The 22876-nt window shown below is 35.4% G+C and overlaps 1 protein-coding gene across 6 annotated transcripts in view; it reads right to left on the bottom strand.

Annotated features, from left to right (window-relative positions):
* The window catches only part of PHF14 (PHD finger protein 14), a 151800-nt gene that overhangs the window by 55656 nt on the left and 73268 nt on the right, over positions 1-22876 (bottom strand). Inside the window, exon 17 of one of the 6 annotated variants that reach the window (XM_071735330.1) lies at positions 6890-7049. The exons of 4 other annotated variants lie outside the window; for them this stretch is intronic. In XM_071735330.1, coding sequence (XP_071591431.1) covers positions 7025-7049 — 25 coding nt within the window. In that variant the 3' untranslated portion in view covers positions 6890-7024. One more of the 6 variants, XM_071735331.1, reaches the window with a different exon arrangement.

Genomic DNA, 22876 nt, shown 5'->3' with positions numbered 1-22876 from the left:
CCTTAAATTAGCAACTATTTTATCTTGCCGTTATTTGGGGATAACTTTTTTGGGGTTAAGTATGATTTACAAATGCAATTAAGTGCCCAGCCATCTTCACTGGCTTGGCTAGCAGCTATAGAGAAAACTTTGTGAAAATAAAAACAGAGCTCCCCACAAAGGCAAACTAACTTAACCTCCCAGATTACCTCTAACTGGAAAGCAATTGCTTGCTATCAATGTTTTAACAAGCCTGAAACTACTTTATGCATAAAAATCAGAAATCACTGTACTCCCCACTGCAGCAATTAATGAGGACAGATATAAGCCTACTGCATACTGAAAAAATACGGTGTGAAGAACAGACAAATTCTGAAGGAATTTGGTTAATAAATTAAAAAAATAATTATAAAACATTTTTCTCTTATAAAAGGATAGAACGTAGTTCTTCACAGCAAGAAAGCTTGATTAGCCATTTCCATACCTGAAATGTCTGCTTTGTTCTTTAATAAAGTGATCACTTATCTGCTCATGCCCTTGTTTTGTTTTTTAGCAGTACAGCTGGCTGTGCTGAAGACCAACATAACTGCATTTTCCTGTTCATAATTAACTAATTATGCTCTAATCAATAGTGTAGATACTGATTTTACATTGTAAATGAGATAAATGAGATAATGGCGGGGGTCAATCTCATTTTATTTACAAAGCCCAGCACACACATCCAATTTCATTACATTGCATCTACCTGCACAGGAGGGAGTCTTATCAGTTGGCCTGCAGAAGTCTTCCTGGGAGCACTGGGGAAAAAGACCTTTGCTTTTACAGAGGCAGAGTGAATGCAAAACCTGCCCATCACTGGCACATTTGTAAGTCACTGGTTAATATCATCAAAACACCACAAAGAGCTGATTCAGCCAGAGTGAAGAACCTATTTTGCATTCACAAGGCAGCGTCACACATCTATAGCTGTAAAAGTAATTACCTACATGTCTCTGAAACACAACATTAATAAGCTAATCTTTAAATACAACTTTCCAAATATGCTTCAGAGACTTCAGAAAATCTCTCTTACGTACACATCATTGCACATCATCTGCAGTGTCATGCCAAAAGGTACCATGTTGAACAAAATACGAAATTGCAAAATACACATACTATTCCCCATTAATCACAACAGCTTAGAAAGATTTAATGGGGAAAAAAAAAAAAAAAAAAAGAAAACTTTGATATATACTAACAAATCATCATCACCATTAAAATTAGAGAAGTTCTCATATACGCCTTATTCTCTCAAATTTAGAATTAGAAAAAAATTGGATCTAATCCAGTTTTAAAAGTCTGAGAACTGCAGGGAGATGGCTGTGCACATGTTATTTGAGGGGACACAACATGTGGCTATTCCAGCACCTTTGGGGATGTAACTATTGACACATTCCTTGTTGGCTTATTCTGGATGCCATTTCTGACTAAAGGCTCTCAACATGTAAGGAACAGATATTACATCTCAGGCACTGATCTCTATCCCTTTTAATCCCTCAGTGTCCAAATGCTGGCCCTCTCTGAAAATGCAAACAGCAGGACACATGCACGGGGTTAGTTTTAAATTGCAGCACATTTTGGGGTTCAGATGAAATACCTAACACCAGCTCTGAGAGTTTATGGCACTCCTCATTCTGTTTCTCATCAGTGGAACAGAAAACAGCAGGCAAGCATTCCCCCCAAAACCAGAGTTAGCTGCTGTAGCTCAAGTGATTTCAAACTGTAGAACCAAGCTGACTGAATTCAGACTGGCACAGGAAAGGAGTGCTCCTGTAGTACCTTAATGGCAACCAGACCATGGAGGTGATAAATGCTGGGTGACAGAAATCAATACTGTGGGATGGGTTAGAACATGTAATGTCAAAGAAGGTGCTTTCCTGTGCCCTTATTTAAAGAATTAATGAAAGATCTTAACAGTATAATAATAGTATAATGGTATACTTAGTGCATTGTTATTAATGCTGTTCAAAAGTACATTTATTCTATTTACTGAGGGTGAAGCCCAAAACAACAACAGTACTTTTTTGTTATGGAATATGTGGAAAACATTCTTCTTTTTAGCTTTCTCTTCTGACATCTCTTGAAACAAAGTGAAGATAATTGAAGAAAAATTTTAATATCTTACCCTGACATTCTACACCCAAAACTCTTCAATTCAGCCTCATGGTTTCCAAAATAAATTGCTCTCATTTTGCTGTGATATGTCATAAGCTAAGCACTAAATACCAGTGATGTGTGTGGTCTAGATCCTTAGAAACTCTTCTCTTTTTAGACAGAATATTATAAAAGAGAAAAAAAATATTAAGGATTAAATGGAAAAAGCTGTTTTTCCTCTCTCTGGTATTTACACCATTTTTCTTGCCTGTAAGTGGCATAACAACTAAGAATGGATCGTCAAGACATTTTGCAGTTTCTGCACAATTTTAAGAAACTGTTAGCACCAGGATAATTTAGAAGCCTTTTCACCTAGGCCAGCCAAGATTTAGGTGATTTCACCCTTATGAGAGTGACAGATTACAGCACTCAAATTCTTATGTAACTTAACTTCACATGCATACACTATTGAATATAAACCAGGATACAGGCTAATTATATAGCCTCTTCAAACACAGGTACTGATTGTCATGAAAGGCTCTCTATCTCCAAATATGCTTAAAATTCAATGACACAACTCTAAGAAACTTGATCTCATTTCAAAGCTAGGTTTGGGTTTGACTTTGAATTCAGTCCTGCTTTGAGTTGCTGGCTGGAACTAATGTCCTCCAGAGGCTCTTTCCAACCTGAATCTTTCTGAATTCTAATATTTTCCTAATTTTGATTTAAGCAAATTAAATCCTCTTGCTGAGAAGGATAATGCTTATGGTATTACACAAAGTAATTAAAAGTCACATTCACATTCCACCTTCACATTCCTATTATGCCAGGTATAATGCATACAAAAGGAAGGCCCTGACTTTCACACTTCAGCATGTTAGTTGAGACAATAGATTATTATCCTCTTCTGTTATGCCTAGAAGAGAGAGGGGTGGAGCTGCTGCTGAGAAATGAGAGAATATAAAAGATGCAGAATGATTATTACACATGGACACAGGGCCTGAGAAACCAGGATGAGCTTACTGATCTCCAATTAAAAGTGCTTCCACAACAAAGTACCTATACAGTTTGGGATGTGGAAAACTATACTCTCCAACTTACTCAAATGTCTGTGAAAACTCAAGGGAACTGATGACTGTTTATCTGTAGAAAACTTTTCATAAGCTCAAAGGACCTACACTACACTTTCCAGTATTTGCTACATGACTTAAGTTTTTAAAAAACCAACCTGTATTTAGCACTAGTTATAATGCACAACAGTATGAATGTCTATGGCTTTCACCTCTAGGAAATCTGCTTCAAAGCAAAAAAAGGTTAACAAAACATTCTACCTACAAATTCAAAAGGGAAAAAACCAAAACACATTTTATGTAGCTTCTGCTCCCCCAGATACTTATCATGTAACCTAAACATTGAATACTTCACTTTAACAGAGCTGACAAAGTTTAAATTATGCCACAAATGAGCAAAAGAAAATAAGCATTAATCTGACAGACATTTGTGGAGCCAAATTTATTATGTAAACCCAAATCTGCCACTTCTTCTACTTAATTTAATTCAAGCTTTTTAATACTAATACAAACAAGCAACACCCCCCAAATCCAGAAAAATCTGGAACTGATTACTTATGGGTAGTGAAGAATCTGAATTGGCGACCATTATGTAACACTCCTATGTAATCCAGATGTTTTCTGAATGGTTCACAAATCTTGTTTCATGAAACTGTTTCCATGTACACAATTAATTATAAGAATGCTATAAATAAATTTTATTTACTATACCTGTATGTGAACAGCTTCCTTTAAGCAAGGAGTGCTCACTTCTCTCTTATAGTACTTCAAAACTATAAAACACATGGCTTTGACAAGTTATTTTGCAAAATTCATTAAGGGCACACACATACAGGGGAATATATTGATGTAAACACCATGTCAAATGTGTTTATTTTGTTAATATTATACAGCTACTGCAGAGAACTTTATTTAAACTGCAAAATTCTCTAAATAGAAGTATTTCTGTAAAGACAGATTCTCCAAGACGTGTATTAAGATAATGCTACATGAATTACAGCCCCCAAGACAGTCCAAAATAATTTATTTTTTGGAAAAAACAGGAATTCCTGAAAGAACAAGGATAACCCCTTGATAAACTGAAGAGTATAAGATTTTGAAAAGCTATTAGCAAACACTACATTAGTTTTTCTGAAGTACATTCCAACTGCATCTATAGTGCTATGCTAATGTATCCAGACTAGTAACTGCTGGTGTATTGGTGAAGGATGTGTTGTTTGTGAATTAGTAGAGAATCCACTTTAGTTTTGAAGATGACCATTAAACTTCTTCAAAAAGGTGAAATATTGAGTTTTATCATCTGGCTTTCCAGAAGAGAAGTGACATGATGATTCAAATAAATGAGACAGACAGACTGAAAGCTGAGATTATACCTAATGCCAAAAAGAAAGTGCCAAGGAAGGAACAAAATCTTACAAAGGATCTGTACTGGAGGACAAACACACAAAATAGAGCAGGAAATCACCTTAGGATACCAAGCATGCCCACTGGAGTATCAACAATACTCTAAGTTTTTAACACCCATTAGGTTGCCCTTAAAATCCCCCAATAGGAGAAATTACTCAAATTCCCAAAGATACTTCTCCAGTCCAATTATTCTTAATGTTAGAAAACAAATTTCTACTGCCTAACCCATATCATCTACCTAAAATTTAACTTATTTCTGGTCTGAAGACATATTCCCTTATCTTCTCTCAAGAAATACAACTATTTTAAGCTTTTATTCGTTTATGTCTCCTGTGGTCTTCTTATAATTCAATTAAGTTTGTTTTGCATTTTTTCTACATTTCTTGACAAAGAGTATAGAATATGCTAGCAGAGGATTTTCAAAGCCTGAGAGATACCAGTCTTCTATATAATCAGGAGGTGTATTTTAATGTGTTAAATGTAACACCTCTTTTTGTACAGCTCAGATATGATCAGTTTGAACCATTCAGTCTGTAGACCAGATTTGTGTCCATCCCTCCCCCTACCTTTATTTTTTGAAGACACATCTCCTAACTAGTTACTCTTTGTATCATAATCATGCACTAAACGGTGATTTACTTCTTCCTTTACTGAATGCTTCTTTTGAGTGCTTTCTTAAAATTTCATTTTTAATTCTAACCCTGTAATGCCTTACATCATACTGACACAGTCTGCAAAAGTAACCAAACTCTTTATTCCAGCACCTAATGCACTAAAGCAAAAATTAATGAAAAGATAGTAATACTGAACTCAGGACAGTCCTGAGTGGAACCCAGTGAGTGGGTTATCATTTGACAGTAAGTCCATGGTAAAGAGTCTGCTTTTCTAATCAGCTACATATTTTATTGTAGCTTAATTAACAGAAATGTTCTCTAGTTTACTTAACAGAATGTCACACTCAAAAGTATTTTAAAGGTCTTACTAAAGACAGGATAGTGGTAGTGTACATTTATCATTCTCTCATCTTACTCACACTACCTATATACTGTGTTAGTTTAACTTATCATAAATCACAGTACACATTAATTTTTCCTTTTTTTTTTCCCTCTAAGCTCAGCGTGACATACAGGATAAAATATTAATTTTTTTTCCCCTTTGTCAGCACACTGTTTGGATGTAAATTTTTACTGGTACTTCAAAATTCCGGATTAGTGGACTTGTTCAAATGGATTCATTGATTCTTAAAGATCAAATTCTGTCATTAAGTTCTATTTCCTAGTGCAAGTTTCTTTATTTGTGTCCTTGTGTGCCTTACCAATACAGAACCATAAGGATTTCCAACACTTGAGACAAAAATATTACTCTGATATCACCCCACCCCTTTTTAAAACAAAACGACGTGTTAAGACATCAGGTTAATTTTATTTAATATAATATTCAAACATGAAATGCCCTGGTAAGATATGACTTGTAGATAAGTATACATAAATTTGTATATTTCTCCTATTACTTATTACAGCATTTAATTTCCTTTTAAATTTAAAAAATAGTTTCAAATTAAAATGTCCCTTGATAGATGACAAAACCCACCATATCTCAAGAAATTCCAAGATTATATGTCATGAAGTTACAAGTGTGATTGCATTTGAGCAGAGTTTCTCCAAGCGAGTTCAAGGTGTAAACAATGAAGGTGTCAACACACTGCTACTGTAGATTTAAGATCTGGACCAGTACCATTGGTAGATCAAAATACTTTATGTCTGCATCTACCAGGATATATATGGACGAAGATGAAGACCTCAGCTGTCACGCTGTGTGATCCGTTCTTCATTCCATCCCCAACTTATGTAACATTTTCATATTTGTATTATGACAAGATAAGCCTGTTCTGGACACTGCCAGGAGAAGTAAGCCAAACAAAACAAATGTCTGCATATATTCAATTTTTTTTCTTTTCTTAAAACTTTTTCAGGAAACAATATAGGTATAGTTCTGTTCACTCATGTGTCTGGAGTCAGAAACAATTAGTTCATACTAATAAGCATAAAATCCATTTCTCCGTGGCAAATCTATTCCTTCAGAATAGTTAGTCTCAAGTGTTTCACAGGTCTCGTTATCACTGAACAGTTTTGGGGTTTTTTGGTAGAAAACAATCCTTTTTACAGTAAGGTCTATGTACAACATGGTGTTCTATATAGAAGTGTTCTTATTGAACTGAATATAAGTAGAGTATAAGTAGAGCAGCAGGTGGATGGCAAACTGTTGCTTATTTCATTCGGTATCACCATAGAGGAATGCACAGTATTTAAGTCCCACAGGCTTCTGTCACTCTTCAGTGAATCCAAGCATTGTATAACATCATTTGCCAAGGAAGCACAGGGGAAAAAGACATTACTTAATAGGACAATTCTGACAAGACATTTATCCGGGATTTTTCAACAATGCACAGAAGAAATGTTCCTGATTAGTGAGAAGAAAAAAAGAAAAAAGAAAATAAAAAAAAAAGCAGTCAAATTAACTACCTTGTCAGTCCAAATAACAAACCAATCAATTACATTCTAACCGAGCCTGACAAGCAAACTCAACTTTTTGTCATAATAAGCTTATAGTAGAGACAAGGTAGCTGTCCTCCTTTACTTTAGGTACTCTATTCAGAGCTTTATCCACATTTAAAAATCATATTATAAAAGAGGTTTCCAGGATTGCCTCCGAGGATGAGTTGTGGCAGAGTTGTGTCTCATGAAGGGTATCTACACAGTAAAGTGATAAGAAAAAAATATTAACATTGAAAGATCATAGCAGCTCTGCTCTGTCTTATGAAACATTTTAACATCACACTAAATTCAAGCAATGTGTATGCTCAGATTCAAATAGTTTAAGAAACTTGTACCAAACTTCCAAGAGTCTCTAAGAGCCTAAGCATTAAATTTAGTATAGCATCCTTTTAACTTTTTCTCAATACAGCTCAATGAAAAAGGGCAGTCCATCATAAGACAGAGATTCTTTTCTTTTTTTTTAAGCATAAAAGCAACAATTTAATACAAGCAGGCTTGATTGTGAAGCTAGCATTTTCCTCAGATTTGAAGTCCAAACAAATGCAGCTACGAGACTGACTACATGACAAGCACAAACAGCATGACTACTGTGTTAGAATCTTAAAAAATGCCTCGTTTATAGAACAGAATTTGAAAGAAAAGAAGTCTGAGAATTTAGGAAGCATTAAGTAAGGGAGAGTTTTTAAAGCTAGCAAAGATAAGCTCAAGGTTTTTGTGCCACCTCTGTCCTCTCAGCAACAGCTTGAGTAGTTGCACCTGTACCATCAGAGTCAGGTCATCAGAATGTGATAAGCTCTGCACTACCAGGGGCAGCAAGGTTTGGAGATGAATACAGCAATCCATACTTTTAATATGACCTTGTATTTCTGTTTCCCTAAATGTGTATGTGTTTATACACACACATATATATATGTATGTGTACTCATTTGTATGTGCTTATATATGTATTTACACATATATAAATATATATTTATAAATTATTTTATATAAAATTCTTTTTATGTAAATGTATGTTTATAAACAAATTTCATAGCTGAGCTAACAGAAAGATACATTTTTAACAGTAAGCTCAATTTAACAATAAAATTGAAGTATTAGAAGACAAAGAAGGCTCACAGAGCCTTGTACCTACAGAGGAAAGCCAAGATCCTACTACTTTAGGTAAAGCTCTAAGAACAAAGTAGTAGTTTATTTCCTAAGTAGGAAATAAAAGTTACCTATACCTGCACTAGTGAGTCCTATTTTTTTCTATTGTATTTTCATTGACAGCAAATACTAAGAAATTTTAAAGAATATTATAATATTTACTGACACATTAGAGGGTATTTGCTTTTTAATTGGTTGGTTTTTCTATTTTTACTGTCTTTAAAATCTGACTTTACATCATTTATTTTATATCATTTAGAGTTATCTTCATCCCCTTCACCTATAGAGTATTATTCAATCAAGGAATAACCACTGATCTTGTTTAAACACAATTCAAACTGGCAAGAGCTTGGTAAAAGACAAAGGAATGTAAATTAATTAATCCACAGATTCAGGTGGCAGCTGAATACCGATTTTGGAGAGCTACTTAGTAAAAATTTTTCCTGGGATGTTTCATACTGACTTGGTTTGTCCTCTTCTATTCCCAGCTTTTGCTGTTCTCCCTCTGCTACACATCTTTTCCCAATCTTCCCTCATACAAAGAGCTGCTAACATTCCTATACATGCTTAAAAACCTCCTGGATCAAATGCACTACAGAGTTTTTACACTGAATTGCAGCACCTACACATCCACTGTGACTCCTACTCACTGCAATACCCAGAGCTGCCTACAATATCTGAACTTCTATTTCCAGCCTTACTTATTTACTGGACACAAAAATCTGAAATAAGGACAGTAAACAAAACTGAACAGCTTTCCTGTCTTTCTTACCAGTAGATGGAATAAACATCAGATGGAAAAAAAGCATCAGAGGAAATGCACTAATGCAGTAATAGTACCTTCAACAGGCAGGTTCACAACTGCTTTAGAAGAAGAGCAGTTTTTATCAGCTCTGCTATATTCCTATACAACAGAGGGACCTAAGAAAGCACTTCCAAGTTCAACAGTTTTGAAGTTTTGGTACAGTGATAGAGAAACACATCAACCTCTCTCCATCTCCCATTAACCACACACACATGGGCTATAACCTGCATCCTCAATTACATAAGCATTATGTAATGGAGGAAGGGGGTGTCTATGAATCTATGCAAATTTCCTTTTCTAAGGAATTTACAGTACAAAAAGCCCCACAAACCATTTCAAGACTTTCCACAGGAATTGCCAAAGGCTCTCTTTATTTGTGTAACAGATACTGTAAAATGCAAATTGCTGAGAAATGTCATGCTTAGTAGTTTTGATCCTTATTCATTTTTAGCTGTTTTCACACTTGCTTTCATCAGTTTAAATACACGTTGTGACAAAAATGTTTTTGGCTGTTAACTGGGCACAAGTAAAATACATTTGCAACCATAATGTAAGCTCAGTGTATCTTCAAAGGTTTGCTTCAGCATACCTTACCAATTCTGAAAAGTCAGGACTTTCCCACCAGGTAAGCCCATCAAGCCTGAAGAGATACTTGGTATATCTAGAAAAAGCTTCAGTGAGGTAAGATGGTAAGGGAAGAGAGAGAAACTTTAGCTATTTAATTCTAGAAGTGCTGACCAAGGTTTTAGAAGGCAAGGAACCATCCCTGCAGTAAACATCAAACCATCTGAACGTGATATAAGTGATAACCATTTTTAAAATTCCGTCTGCTCAAGGTACATCCCTTGATCCCAGTGTAATTACACTGTGTAATTACAACTCCGTATGTGCAGGAGAGTCGCACAGCTATTTAGTAGGGTAAAAAAGAACCACCAGACCCCACAGAACAATTACGAGCAACGTGTCTTCTAGGCATTGCTAACCTTCAACCTTCTCAGGGTTGTCCAACTTATAAATATTAATAAATGCTTTCCAATTGGTTGCACTTATATTTACATCCACAAATACACTTGCATTTGCTAATAAACAGACTGACTTGCCTGTAAAAAACAAAGTTATCTGCAGGACAAAACACCACAGCACCTGAAGTAGTAATAGAAAAGAACAGTAATCGAGTAACTCTGCTTTATTCTAAAAACGGCACATTGGAGTAGAAATAGGGGAATTTAGAGCTGTTCACTTTACAAACACGTTGACTCAGGCAAACAAGGCTAACAGTAGTCTTGATTTACAGAATTCTCCTTTTCAAGTACTACTATAGCCACTTTGAAACAAGAACACGTTTTCAAACCATTTAAAAGGCTAGAAGATATGACATATCTTATATAAACGATTAAAGAAAATATTGGTATCACATATGTTAAGTGGCTTCATTCAGTAATAAAAGTGTCATTGTTCCCTTCATTCTGCACTGTCTTTGTGAATACAAGGTTCTGAGAACCTACACAAAAAAATTCAGTCAATACTCTACATGAAACCCAGTTTTCTCTTTTAAGAGACTGCATTTACAGACCTTGTCACAACAAGGTCCTTGATGTTATCGAAGCAATTTCAAGATACTTTAATCATTGGCAAAACTCAGCAACCTGACAAGAGAAATTTGGGCCAAGAAGATTTCAGTAACTTGAAAGGAAGGTTATTGACTGATGTAATTTCATTTGGATTTGAGTGAATCCAATTGATCTGGTTTTTGCAATGCATATCTTCCCTCTGCAGCTGTCTCTATCTGATTCAGTGTGCAATAGCAAGGAGTGACTATCCCTTTCCACTTAAAGCAAAACTCTTCCTTCCTCCTGCTATTATTTTGAATGAGCACGTGGAGAGCATTTTCAAGTTTAATCTCTGCTCACTGTAAGAAAAAATGTGCTCAAATGAATGCCAGCCCATGAGTTCAACAAAGCCTTGTGACTGCTAGAATACTCATTATGTAGTTCAAAAAGCATGTTGTAGAACTTTTTTTTTTTTTTTTTTTTTTTTAATATTATTTACTGCAATATTGAGCTAGGGCTTGATTTCCACAAGGTCAGATGACAGTCCAAAACTAATTCTCTATCTCAACTGCACAATATCATGTAATCTACACTGTAAAAGACTACATCTTTTCAGCTGAGTATTTAGATGGATTCCAAAGAAAAAAAAAAAAAAAGGAAAAAAAAAAAACCCAAAACATAGTAACAGTTTAGTTTACAGCAGTTTTAACAGGAGAAAGGTATAGCAGTAGGAACTTCATAATTAAAGTTAAGCGGAAACCTCATTAAAAATTGTGGTATAAATCAATAGGGAGTTAAAAAAGCCTTCAGGGAAAATGAGTGGGCCACTGTCCATAATGCCTGTTCATGTAGGTTGCTGCACTGCTAAACATTAGACATGATTTACATTTCATCAGAATTAAGGGGAACACAGACTGAAACTTATATGCACCAAAGACTCTGATTAATTTACATGCACCAGCATACTCCTTAACAAAGGAAGAAATCTCCAAAGGTTTCTCCAAAACCCAGAACAACATTTTCAACTTGATATTTTGTCTCTTATTTAGGAAGGGATCTTTTCCGGATACGTGGATAACTTAATATTGATTAATAATATAATCATTATTTTATGATACTGAAACTATATCTGATCAGATGTGGCAGTATATGTTGCCAGCAATATATTATTTACCAAGTCAACTTTTTTAGGAGTACAAAACAGAATTTTGGGAAAGGTCTTTTAGTTCAACTAATGAATAACCAATAACTGGAATTCTTAATGTTAGGCCTAAATTATATCTGAAAAAGGTACTGCTTCAAGAAGGATCTTTTTGTGGAGATTCTAAGAAGAGTCTTCTGTTTTAATACATAACAGATTAATGCATTGTAAAATATTTTAATATACTAAGCTGCTTTTCTCTTGTTTAAATAACTAAGAATCAGATTCCTTCACATACTGCCATGCAGGGCAAATTTACCAACGGAACATTAGTAAAAATAAGCTAAACATAACCGTGTTATAAAGATAAAATATAAATAAAATTGAAACTGTAAGGCTCAGTAGCTTAATGCACCATCTCCAACATAAAACCTTTACCACATGCTTGGTTTTTCTCAGTTTGTATGCTGTCTCAATTTTGAAAGTGAACAGATGGGAAGTCTTACTAAATGCATATCTATCCTGACAGCAAAGTTACACATTATGTTCAATTATTTCACTCAACAAGATGGATTTAAAACGCAAAAACGTCAAAGTAATAAAAGGAAATGTAAGCACAGAAATTAGAGAAGTATACAACGAACAAAAAAGTATAAGCTACAGAAGTATACAGCAATTTAATGACAGAATGTTTTTCTCTACAACTATATGAAATTTGGTCAAAACTTTGTACCTCTTAAACAATGGAAATGTAATTTTCAAAAAACTTCTTGTCCTCTACATATGTATGCATATGATTTGAAAATTAAAATTTTGCCTTACAAAAAAACCATCTGGTATTTCCTCACTTAGCCTGGGGGTTGTTGCACACCCCCCCCCCTTTTGTTTTTTTATTTTTTTATTTCATGAAAGTGGAAGGAAGTAAAAAATTAGGAAAACATTTCCACTTCAGAACTAAACTTGTTTTTACTCACCCAGCCTCAGTCTTAAGCTACCTGTGCACACAAAAGATACTCTACCAACTAAACATGAGTCGTTTGACTAAAGCTTTCCTCTCATAACCTAACTAGCAACGAAAATGGAGCTAAAAATCAAGCATTTTAGTTAGTTCTTCCCACCTTCTTGTAGCATGGAAGATTATATGAGTTCCGATGTAATTAAATTTTTATGTCTAATCTTACTTTCAAGTTCTGAGTTTTGAGGGATCTATAGCAGCAGGAACACTCAGGCTGCTCTGAAGCAGCGTGACTCCAGACACGCCCAACAGAAACATTTGCATAGGGAACCCAAAATCCAGCTCCCAGCATCAGTCAATTTGTCTGCCTCCTCCCAAAGCAGCCTAAAAGGGCTTCAGATTCTGTTGATCATATTAGTCACAGAGTATCTTCCCAGCAAAATTATCTGTTGCATAAACTGTATGTAATTAAAACCATCTATCAACAAAATCAAGAGAAAAAACTCATAGAAATGCTTGTATTTTGTATTATAGTATAGAATTTCTTTTTATTGCAAGTACTGCAAGTCACTGTACTGTAAGAACTGTGTAGTCTTTCTTCAGTACTACATAAATGCTCCCAACATACCATTAGTCTTTCAGATAATAACACTTCAAATTTTTTATTTTTTTTTTTTTTTCAGGAAAGTACATGAAGTTGTGTAGGTTGGCTGTCTCCAGGGAGAGATGACTTCTGAAAAGAAAATCTACATTTCATTGCAATGTTCAAGTTCTAGCACTGCAGAGTCATCATCTGATGAGCCAACTGCAAAGCCTCTCAAATGCCTGGTTTTCATGCTGCTGCAAAGGAAAATGCAGCCCTAAGCCACCAAGTTAACCATCACTTATTGATGGCTTATTGGTATCTGTGAAGCATTTAGAACTTCCTCTGTGACTTCAATATGTCAAAATCTAAGCATGATTATCAGAGCCTGACAAAATGAGCCAGAGGAGGAATTCTGGTTTTCCACTCAGCTCCTCTATCAAGCTCATGACAAGCACGTTTGAGCTGTCCTGGTGTATGTAACAGGCTCCATCATACTAAAACACAGATGCAAGCCTAGAAGATGGGTATTTTTTATCTTCCTGTTGAAAGTAATTTTTTCTTTAAGACACTTACAGAGTTTTTTTCCTCCCAAAACTCCCACTCCTAGAAACCTCAAAACTGTAAGAGTTCTACAGTCAACCATTCAAGTCTCTACAGCATCATCTGGAATCTTGTAACCAAACTACTGTATATCATCACCTAGGTCACAATCAATGATGTACTTGCTGCTATGACTCAGAAATGCAGAAATCAATTAAAGTCAGGTTTTATTTATAGTTTAACTTGAGATTAATGGCACTACTGAAACTTTATTGCTTGTTGGAACATTTTGTCCAGAGAACAAAGGGAGGCCTAAGTAGTCTCTTATTACTGTTACGGTTTAAAAATTACAGAAAATTTACTACTTCATCATGAATGCTACAAAAAGCTCTGTTATGGCTTTGGAAGATGAAACTTCGGCCTGTTACCAGTCACTATGCAGAATTTTGCAGGTGGCTGTCATAAAAGAGAAGGCTATCACGTGAAAGAGGGATGACTTTTAAAAGAAAATTTATTCAGAATTCAGAGAAATACAACTTTCAGACCACTAAGTTAGGAACGGTGGGTGACACACTGAACAGTAAGGCCACAGTCCAAAATTTACTTGACAAACTTGAAGACTTGAGCAGAAAATCATGAAGTTCATAACTTCATTCTGCACCAGTGTAGAATGAGAAGCAACTGGCTGAGCTGCTCTTGGCCCTGCAGAAAGGACCTGGGGGTTAAAGTGAATGTCCAATTCAGTGTGACTGAATGCAAGCAGGACCAGCAAAGCAAAGCAGGTTATTATTACTCCTGTTTACTCAGAGCTAATGAGACTGTACTTCAAGTGCCACAACCCACTTCAGACCACACAATTTAAGAGAAATGAGAAAACGGAGTCCACTTAACAGCTACCAAGATGGCAAGGGCATCTTAGAGCCTAATAATGGAGCTTATACCCTATAAGGAGAGGGTGAAGGGGGGTGAGGTGTGGGAGTTGTAACCCACAACCATCCGAAGGGAAGCTAAAGACAAGACAGCCAAACTCTCCTCACTCATCTCATGGCTGGCATCACATGGGCTCACAGACACAGCCTGCAGCTTGGGAAGTTCAAACTGGACATTAGCAGGTGCTTTTCCATTAGAAGTAGTGCAGTGAGCTCAGCAGGTACTCAGGACTCAGCTGTATGGGAACAGTCAAGTCAGTTTCGATGATCAGTGCTTCAAATTCTAAAAGCTTTTATTTCAGATATCAGAAATTCCTACATCAGCCGTTGCTTTTAAGCATTTGCCAGTTACTATGATCAATATGGGAAGGAGTTATATTGAACAAAAAACTATGATGCCCAGTGCCTGGGTAAGTAGTGGATTTCTGTCAGATACAAGGCATAAAAAAATTTGCTACCCAGGCCTCCTATAGACAGCATCTGACTGTTCACATGCTTAGTACTCTAAGTGTTGTCCAGGTCTGATTTTTAATCAGTTTAACTGTGCAGTAGAATAATAGAATAGTGCTCTGGCAGGGGGGTTGGAATAGATGATCTTTCGAGGTCCCTTCCAATGCCAACTTTCTATGATTCTATGATCATTTTGTTTGGGAAGGACCTTTAGGATCACTAAGTCCAACCATTAATCTAGCACTATCAAGCCCACCAGTAAACCATGTCCCTTAATGTTGTGCCTCTGATGTCACCCTAAAATTCAATATTATTTCTCAAAATAGAGGCCCTTGTCTTTGATTGAAAGGCAAGGGTAAGTTCAAATGAAAACCTAGATACTATATAAATTGAACCAAGTAAAATCCAGGAAAAATTATGTAGCTACGTTTTATAACTGTGAGCATATGTAAAGAATATTTGTAGCCATCAAAAAAAAAAAAAAGCCTAAGAAAACTAGTGTTATTTGTGTGTACTTACAACTTCACCAATATAAAACTTTACAGACACTAAACTGCCTACGAAAAAAGTTCCTAGATGTGCCTACAAGCAAAATATAAAGTCAGAAAAGTAAGGAAAATGTAAGGAAAACATACCACTTGCAAGTACATATGAATCCTTATATTTTAATATACATGTCTTAACATTGGGCTGGGTTTTTTTGTTTGTCTTAAAGACAAGAAAATTTTTCAAACTGATTGAACTGACTCCATCTTTCCAGAAAGTCTTAAAAGATGTGTTTCAAAATATATATGCTTAACTTACAAGACAAACATTTAACGTATTCCACTATAATTTCCTAATTATTTTTCAGTCTTCACTTCTAAAACGTTCTAAAAAAAAATGACAGGTCTCTAAATGGAAAAGGATAAAGAACGGAATACATCTGAAATACACAGAAACAGGCATTACAGTTTTCTTTCAAATTAGTTCTGGAGCATGCAATATTTAGTAACAGCTTTTTCAAAAGAAGCCAGAAGTTAGCCAATATTTATAAACAACATATTTACATCATAACTTGTATACAAAAAACATCATAGCACACTTCAGAAAATACTCAGATAATGTATGTAGAGCAACAGCTGTTATCACATGGCTGAAAGCATGCATGCAAATAAAATTCAGATATTACACATAAATCATTAATGCTATGCCAAAGACTAGTTCTGTTACATAGAGAATTCTGTTACTTCATAGCATTTAAGACAATGCCAGAAGCTCGGCAAAAGCATATTAAGAAGATACTCTATTTGTGGAACTTTGCACTGTTATATAAATAATTTCCAAGAGAACTAAAAAAAAAAACATCTGAGAAATAATAACACGGTAGACATTGGAACCTGTTCACTTAAAATTTTTCACATCATAAAAAAGGGCCCTCAATGATATAATTTCATTATTGCAAGCAATTTTGAAAGAAGCTGTTTTAGGTAATAATTTATCTCCTATGACACTGCAAATGCTTATGTTCAAGTGTACCACCAGGAACCTAATAGAAGAAAAAAAAAAAAAAAACCTGAAAAACTCCAAATAATTGCAAACCCTGGGAAGAACTGGAGAATGTGAAGATGGCAGCTCAGCAAGATCAGGACCAGCTTGGTCCAAAGAAAATGAAGCCTGAAATATTGACTGCCTGGCCACTAAAGACACATCAAACATCTGCACTGGGTGACATTCACAGCTGCCCACATTCGCTGCCCCATTTTATTTTTCTCAGTTTGTCCACTCTGTATCTGAATCACACAGACTTCAAATTAGCAGTCACCGACAGCACTGCTGAGCTGTTTATTCACCATCCACATTTCTTTTCTTTGTCAGTCCTGTAACAACTTAGTCCTGCAACTGCAGGACATCCTCAGCCAGCCCACAGCACCCTCAAAACACAGATGACAAAAGATCCAGAAGCTGCTGTACCACAATTCTGGGTAGGAAACAATTCCTCTCACGACATTCTTTAAGGCTTCCAATTTTCCAGTTTTCATCAAAATGACATCAATATATTTCTTCTTTGTACTTGGAAAACAAGCAGAGGTCTTTTCCAAAATTCAGTTTAATGAACAAAGACTTCAATTCACTTCTCTTCTTAAAACCCTACATGGCTCTATGTTGGGGAAGGGAAAGGGGGGGTGACCTGGGCAAGACAATAAACTTCCCCAGTCTCAGATTAAGAATTGTGCCTGAAAACACCTCAGTACAATAAATATTGAGAATTTTGAGTCTAAGTGATTAAGGTAGTAAGAAACTGAAAATGGGGTCTGGTACTGTAACTGGCCTGCATATGTAACTTTCATCTGTACCAATGCCAGTTAAAAACCTTCAGAGGTTTTAGCTTTGGTAAGTTTCACTCGTGGACTTCTTGTTTGATTTCATCATTTCTCCTTTCACTGCATGCAAGTCAGCACCTCATCCTATGGTCACTGTACAGAATATGTATCATTCATCATTCTTGATGAAACAGAGTGGTACATTCACTATTTCAGACAAAAAAATAACAGTATGAATTCAAAATAACAGAATGGAAGCTAACATTCTAAAAGAACCAAACTTTCACAAGAAAATGTTTCTGGGGGAAAAATAAAAAATGTAGACAAGCTAACTTTTAGCTCATTTAGGAATGACTTGTCTAACGAATTCCAGAATATTTTTTCTCTCTTGATGACAATAACAGACACTCAAAAAGCCTGAAATATGCTAAAGCACTATTTTTCCCAAAGCTCTGGTGCAAAGATTGAAGGAATTCTTTGTCTATTTGAACAATGAAAATGTTGCATACAAGTTAAGAAATAGCAGAATGAGAAATAACACTCCAAAAAACATTCTCATTTCTGGGGCTGGCAGAGGAGATTAAATACATTCATGCCACTGAAAAAAGCAACTGTAGCAATATATAACTGGGACCACAATTTTTCTTCTCTTCAAGTAACTCACTAAATATATGCATTAAGGTCACTGTCAATTGAGAAATTTTGCTTAAGGTGAAAAGATTTACATTTTGAACCTTACCACTTTTCACTTATAAAACCCATCAGCTACAGATACACATTTCTACACATATTCATCAGTACTTCAAAAATTTGTAATATGGATTAATCTAAACTGAAAATGTGCTGCTTAATTTCAGAATTTTATCAATCTTCATTACTTCACCTCATACATGACTTATTATAAAATTAAAATGCAAAAATTAAGGGAGCATAAGAATTCTCAAGAAACACTGAAACTACTTCTGAGTGAAATATTAAGGTATTTTCATAATTTGAATGAGACAATGAGATATTTAAGTAAAGGCAAGTATGTACACTATTAACTGATGCTTCAAAAGAAAAGTATTGAGTCTTCCAAAAATATATCCTTCTTGGTTTTCTCTGACTTTATATGGACCAGCTGAAAAAAAGGAAAAATATTTATGTACCTAGTGTTTTTTACTTAAACCTACTTAAGGTGAACTTAGCCCCCCCTTTCTTCCCCAAAAGATGCAAAACACAAATATAAATATCTGTCAACCAATGGGCCAGCAAAGGCTAATGATTTTTTTCTTTTATGGTGACACTGTCTTTCAGAGAAGAATCTAGAGGAACTGACAGTAAACAGCAACATAGGGCAATGCCTAACACTGTCTGCTATCACTTATCCATGGTAGTTCTTCAGTATACTGCTCAATGAAGTAGCCTTTTAAACTACAGCTATGACATGTTTTTTCCTGGACATGGATTTACTAAGCAAAATAAACCAAATACTTCCTCATCCTCAACTAGTGTCTTTAATGACTCTCTATAATGACTACAGTAGGATACCTCTTTCATAGCAAATCAAATTTTGCCTGTTGTACACAATAGAATTATTATTATTATTATTAAAAAATCATTATACCTTTATGTACAGTAAATATGCTTTTTGCCTTCAGTTACCACTACATGAAACATCAGGAGCATTGTGTCCAATTCCAGGCTCCCCAGTATGAAAAAAATAATGAAGTTACTGGAGTGAGGCCAGGAAAGGGACCATGAAGACAATTAAGGGATTGGAGTATCTGTCATCCAAGGAGAGGCTGAAAGGGCTGGGATTACCCAGTCTAGAGAAGGCTCAGTGAGAATTTTCTCAGAGTATATAAATACCTGATAGTGGGAGAAAACAGAGTTAGACTTCTAGTGGTGCCCAGAGAAAGGACATGAGGCACTAGGGAAAAACTGAAATAAAGGATTTTTTTGAAACATGAGACAAATCTTTTCTTACTGTGAGGTGGGAGAGACAACAGAAAAAGCTGCTCAGAGAGGTTGCAGACTCTATCCATGGAGATATTCAAAACCCAACTAGACACTGCCCTCTGTAACATGCTCTACATGGTCTTGTTTTGACAGGGAGCTGGGGTCTAGAGGTCTCTTCCAATCTCAGTGATTCTGTGACTCTATTTTTAATAAAAGCAGAAATGCTTTAGACAAGCCCTTCAGAATAAAAGAAAATTACAATCCTGCAGTTTACATACTGTTCTTTAAACAAGTGAAAAACTAAGATTACCACCGGAGTCCTAAAAGCCTGCTGGTTTTCTTATCTCTTTTTCACAGCAAGTGTTATTAAAAGAACTGTCAATAGCTACCAGTAGATGACAGGCTATTTTTATGTAAATTTAAACATTTTTTACAAAGTCTTCCTATAAAATAACACTTTTTTTTCATCTGGTCTGCATTTGAAGATATTAAACAGCTGTTTTCCCACTTTTTATATACTGTCACCTGCACAGTCTCTCCAAAATGTAAAAAACCCTTCAATTAAATATTACTGGATTGATTAACATCACACAACTGGACTCCTAAAACCAACACTTCTTGATTCTTCTCATGCAAACCTAAAATCTTAACAGATCTTTCAATACGTGACATTTAAAGTATTTTTCCTCAAGTGTTTCTTTTGTTGTTTTTTTCTCATTTTGTTGGGGGTTTTTTTGTGGCTTTTTCTTTTTGTTTGTTTGCTTGTTTGGTTTTTTAACATCTCTCCACAAGCTCATGCATCAGGAGTTACAAATAGTCTTCATCAAGCCAGAAAAGCTGCTCCTGCCTGCACCTCACCCTTCTCTTTTACATTTTATTTCCCTGGATTGCTGAGCAGAGGTGGGAATACTTAAATAAGCAGTCCATATCACAAGGTCCAAAGAGACTTCTATTTCCAGGCCTAGGAAAGCTTAATACAGGCATACGTATAGAACAGAAGATTTAACTGCTCCTCCATTTCCCTGGGTTGCAACATCAGCACCAAGCATAATTTGTCTTTGACTTTTAGTAACAAGAACATTTTAGAAAGCTCTTCAAATTTATGAGATTTTTAAACCTAAGGATAAACTTTGGCTGCATTTTATACTGAAATATGCACTTTTATTTATACAATATTTTCTTACCAAATTATAATCAAGTTTCTGCTAGGCAATTTTGGTACTGCTATTGCTACCTTTTTACTGTTTTATTGCTGTATTAAAAATTGTTAGCAAACAGCCAAAGGCTGCCAAAAGAATTTCATCACATCTAATTCACTTTTAATAGTCTTTTATAAGAAAGAGCTTTGAAATTCTTATTTGCATATGATGGTCAAATAAATTTGGCAACAAATTATATTATTTAGATTACTGCAATTAGGATTTCTGCAATTATTTTGGCCTTTATTAGAAAATTATTGTTTTTAATTTTACAAAGTTAGCTATCACTTTGCTTCTATCTACTCAAGCTAACATTTCAACTTTCAAGTACTGGTACTGTATTCACCTCTGGTTCTCAGTGCCATCACAGATTCTACTCAAGACCTCAAACAACTCATTCAAAACTGTTTTATAACACAGGGTATACTGAATTTTTTCATGAAGTCCTAAAGTATTATCAGATGCCACAGTTATTTGTGTCTTAGAAACATGAAGAATAGTTCCTAGGGAGAGCAAGGGGTTGGTTGTCTATGTTCACCTTGAGCTACAAATATTTAAATTACATATGTAAATTTGATTTAAAATTTCAATTGAACAAACTGAGGTTCTCAGCCCAGAACTCAGGATTATTTTGAATTTGTCAAAGCTGACAAGCCTTCTTGGCCAACCAATAAATAATGTGACAGAAAACATGTTCTCATATGTATGTTTTCTCTCAAGTAAATTATTGTACAACAGCAACTATGTTTATTTCCAGTGACTCCGAACTAAAATATTTTATTCATGTTCAGATGCCCCTTAAGGAAAGAGAATGACTTACAACGACAGCAACCATCATCCAAAACATTAAAACTGCATGGAAGAAAGATAAAATAAATAAGGTGCCAAGAAAACTTCATACATCCTTAAGAAAACAAAAGCAAAAGCTGTGTTTTGCAAAGATAAAGTTGTATACTGTTCTAGGAACAAGGAAGGCTTTTCATCAGTTCTGAAACAGGAAATCGAAAGCTGCCAAAGGATGCATGAACCACACTTCAGACAAGTGATTTTTCAGTCCAAGCATTCTTAACATGTATTACTTCAGATGCAGACAAGCTCCTGTACAACATCAATGGGCAGAAGCTTTCTGTTTTCTCACTCCGTAAAAATCTATCCCTTTCCAAGTGACAAGTGCTGACCTTTCAGTGTACTATGTCTGCTCCCTTCTACAAGCATTTCTAGTAATACACATCAAAAATGACAAGCAGAAATAAATGCATTGTGTGTGCTGTGCTGTATAGCTGATGTGTAAGGTCTCTGTGATTGCTAATTAGAAAGGATGCTTTACTGAATTATCATACTTGGTATGCAATTACTGCAAAGCAGCAACATAAATTAACCTTGCAGAAAAAGTTGTTCAATATTGATGCTGGAGATATCTACATTTCCCTTCCCCCACAGCCAGTGAAACTCAATGTCAGAAGCATTGTAGGTGTAGAATAGCTTTGTTTTTTCCTTTAAAAGAGAACAGAGATTTCTGTATTAGAATTCAAATGCTTCACCACCCTTCCTCTACTCTCCTAACCTAACTTTTGTTTCTTTTTAATAAGAAAACGGAAAGTCAGCAAAACAAAATGTCATCATTAAATCATTTCACAGCATTTTGTGTCAGAAATGTAATGGAAAATGTGCACATCACGGGAAAGGTTACTGTTCTTCCAGAACATCTTTCCACTTGGTTCAGAGCTCATCCCTCTACATAACTGTGCAGGCACTACTGCTGGGTGTTCTCCCTGGGCTTAATTTGGCAGTTGAAGGATTGTGGCATTTTCAGGAAACCACAGTGCAGTGATTTCAGTGGTTATCCAGCTGAAAGTAATGCTATGATTTAGAATAATTACTCTGTTTATGTGCAATGGTAAAAGTCAGTTACTACACCATATTCCAATGTCAGCTTATACTTTACTGAATATTTCCCTAATAAGGCTTCACATCAGATCTCAAAGTCAGAATTAGAGGGATTTATTGCTCCTGTTGCTCAACACTAAGTACACATGCAATACAATAGTATTGCTGTAATTAGTTTAAATGACAATTTGGGGAGTGGAAGAGAAGCAAATCACTTCAGCCACTTAATCACAGAACTGCAAATGAATTTACACTTGACCTTTGCACTGTTACAACCAGTGAAACAAAAAAAGGAAACAG

Source organism: Heliangelus exortis, chromosome 2, assembly GCF_036169615.1.
Source record: "Heliangelus exortis chromosome 2, bHelExo1.hap1, whole genome shotgun sequence".
NCBI classification, from domain to species: domain Eukaryota; kingdom Metazoa; phylum Chordata; class Aves; order Apodiformes; family Trochilidae; genus Heliangelus; species Heliangelus exortis.
Note: the sequence above shows the minus strand (reverse complement) of the source record. Positions and strands in the feature narration are given on the sequence as shown.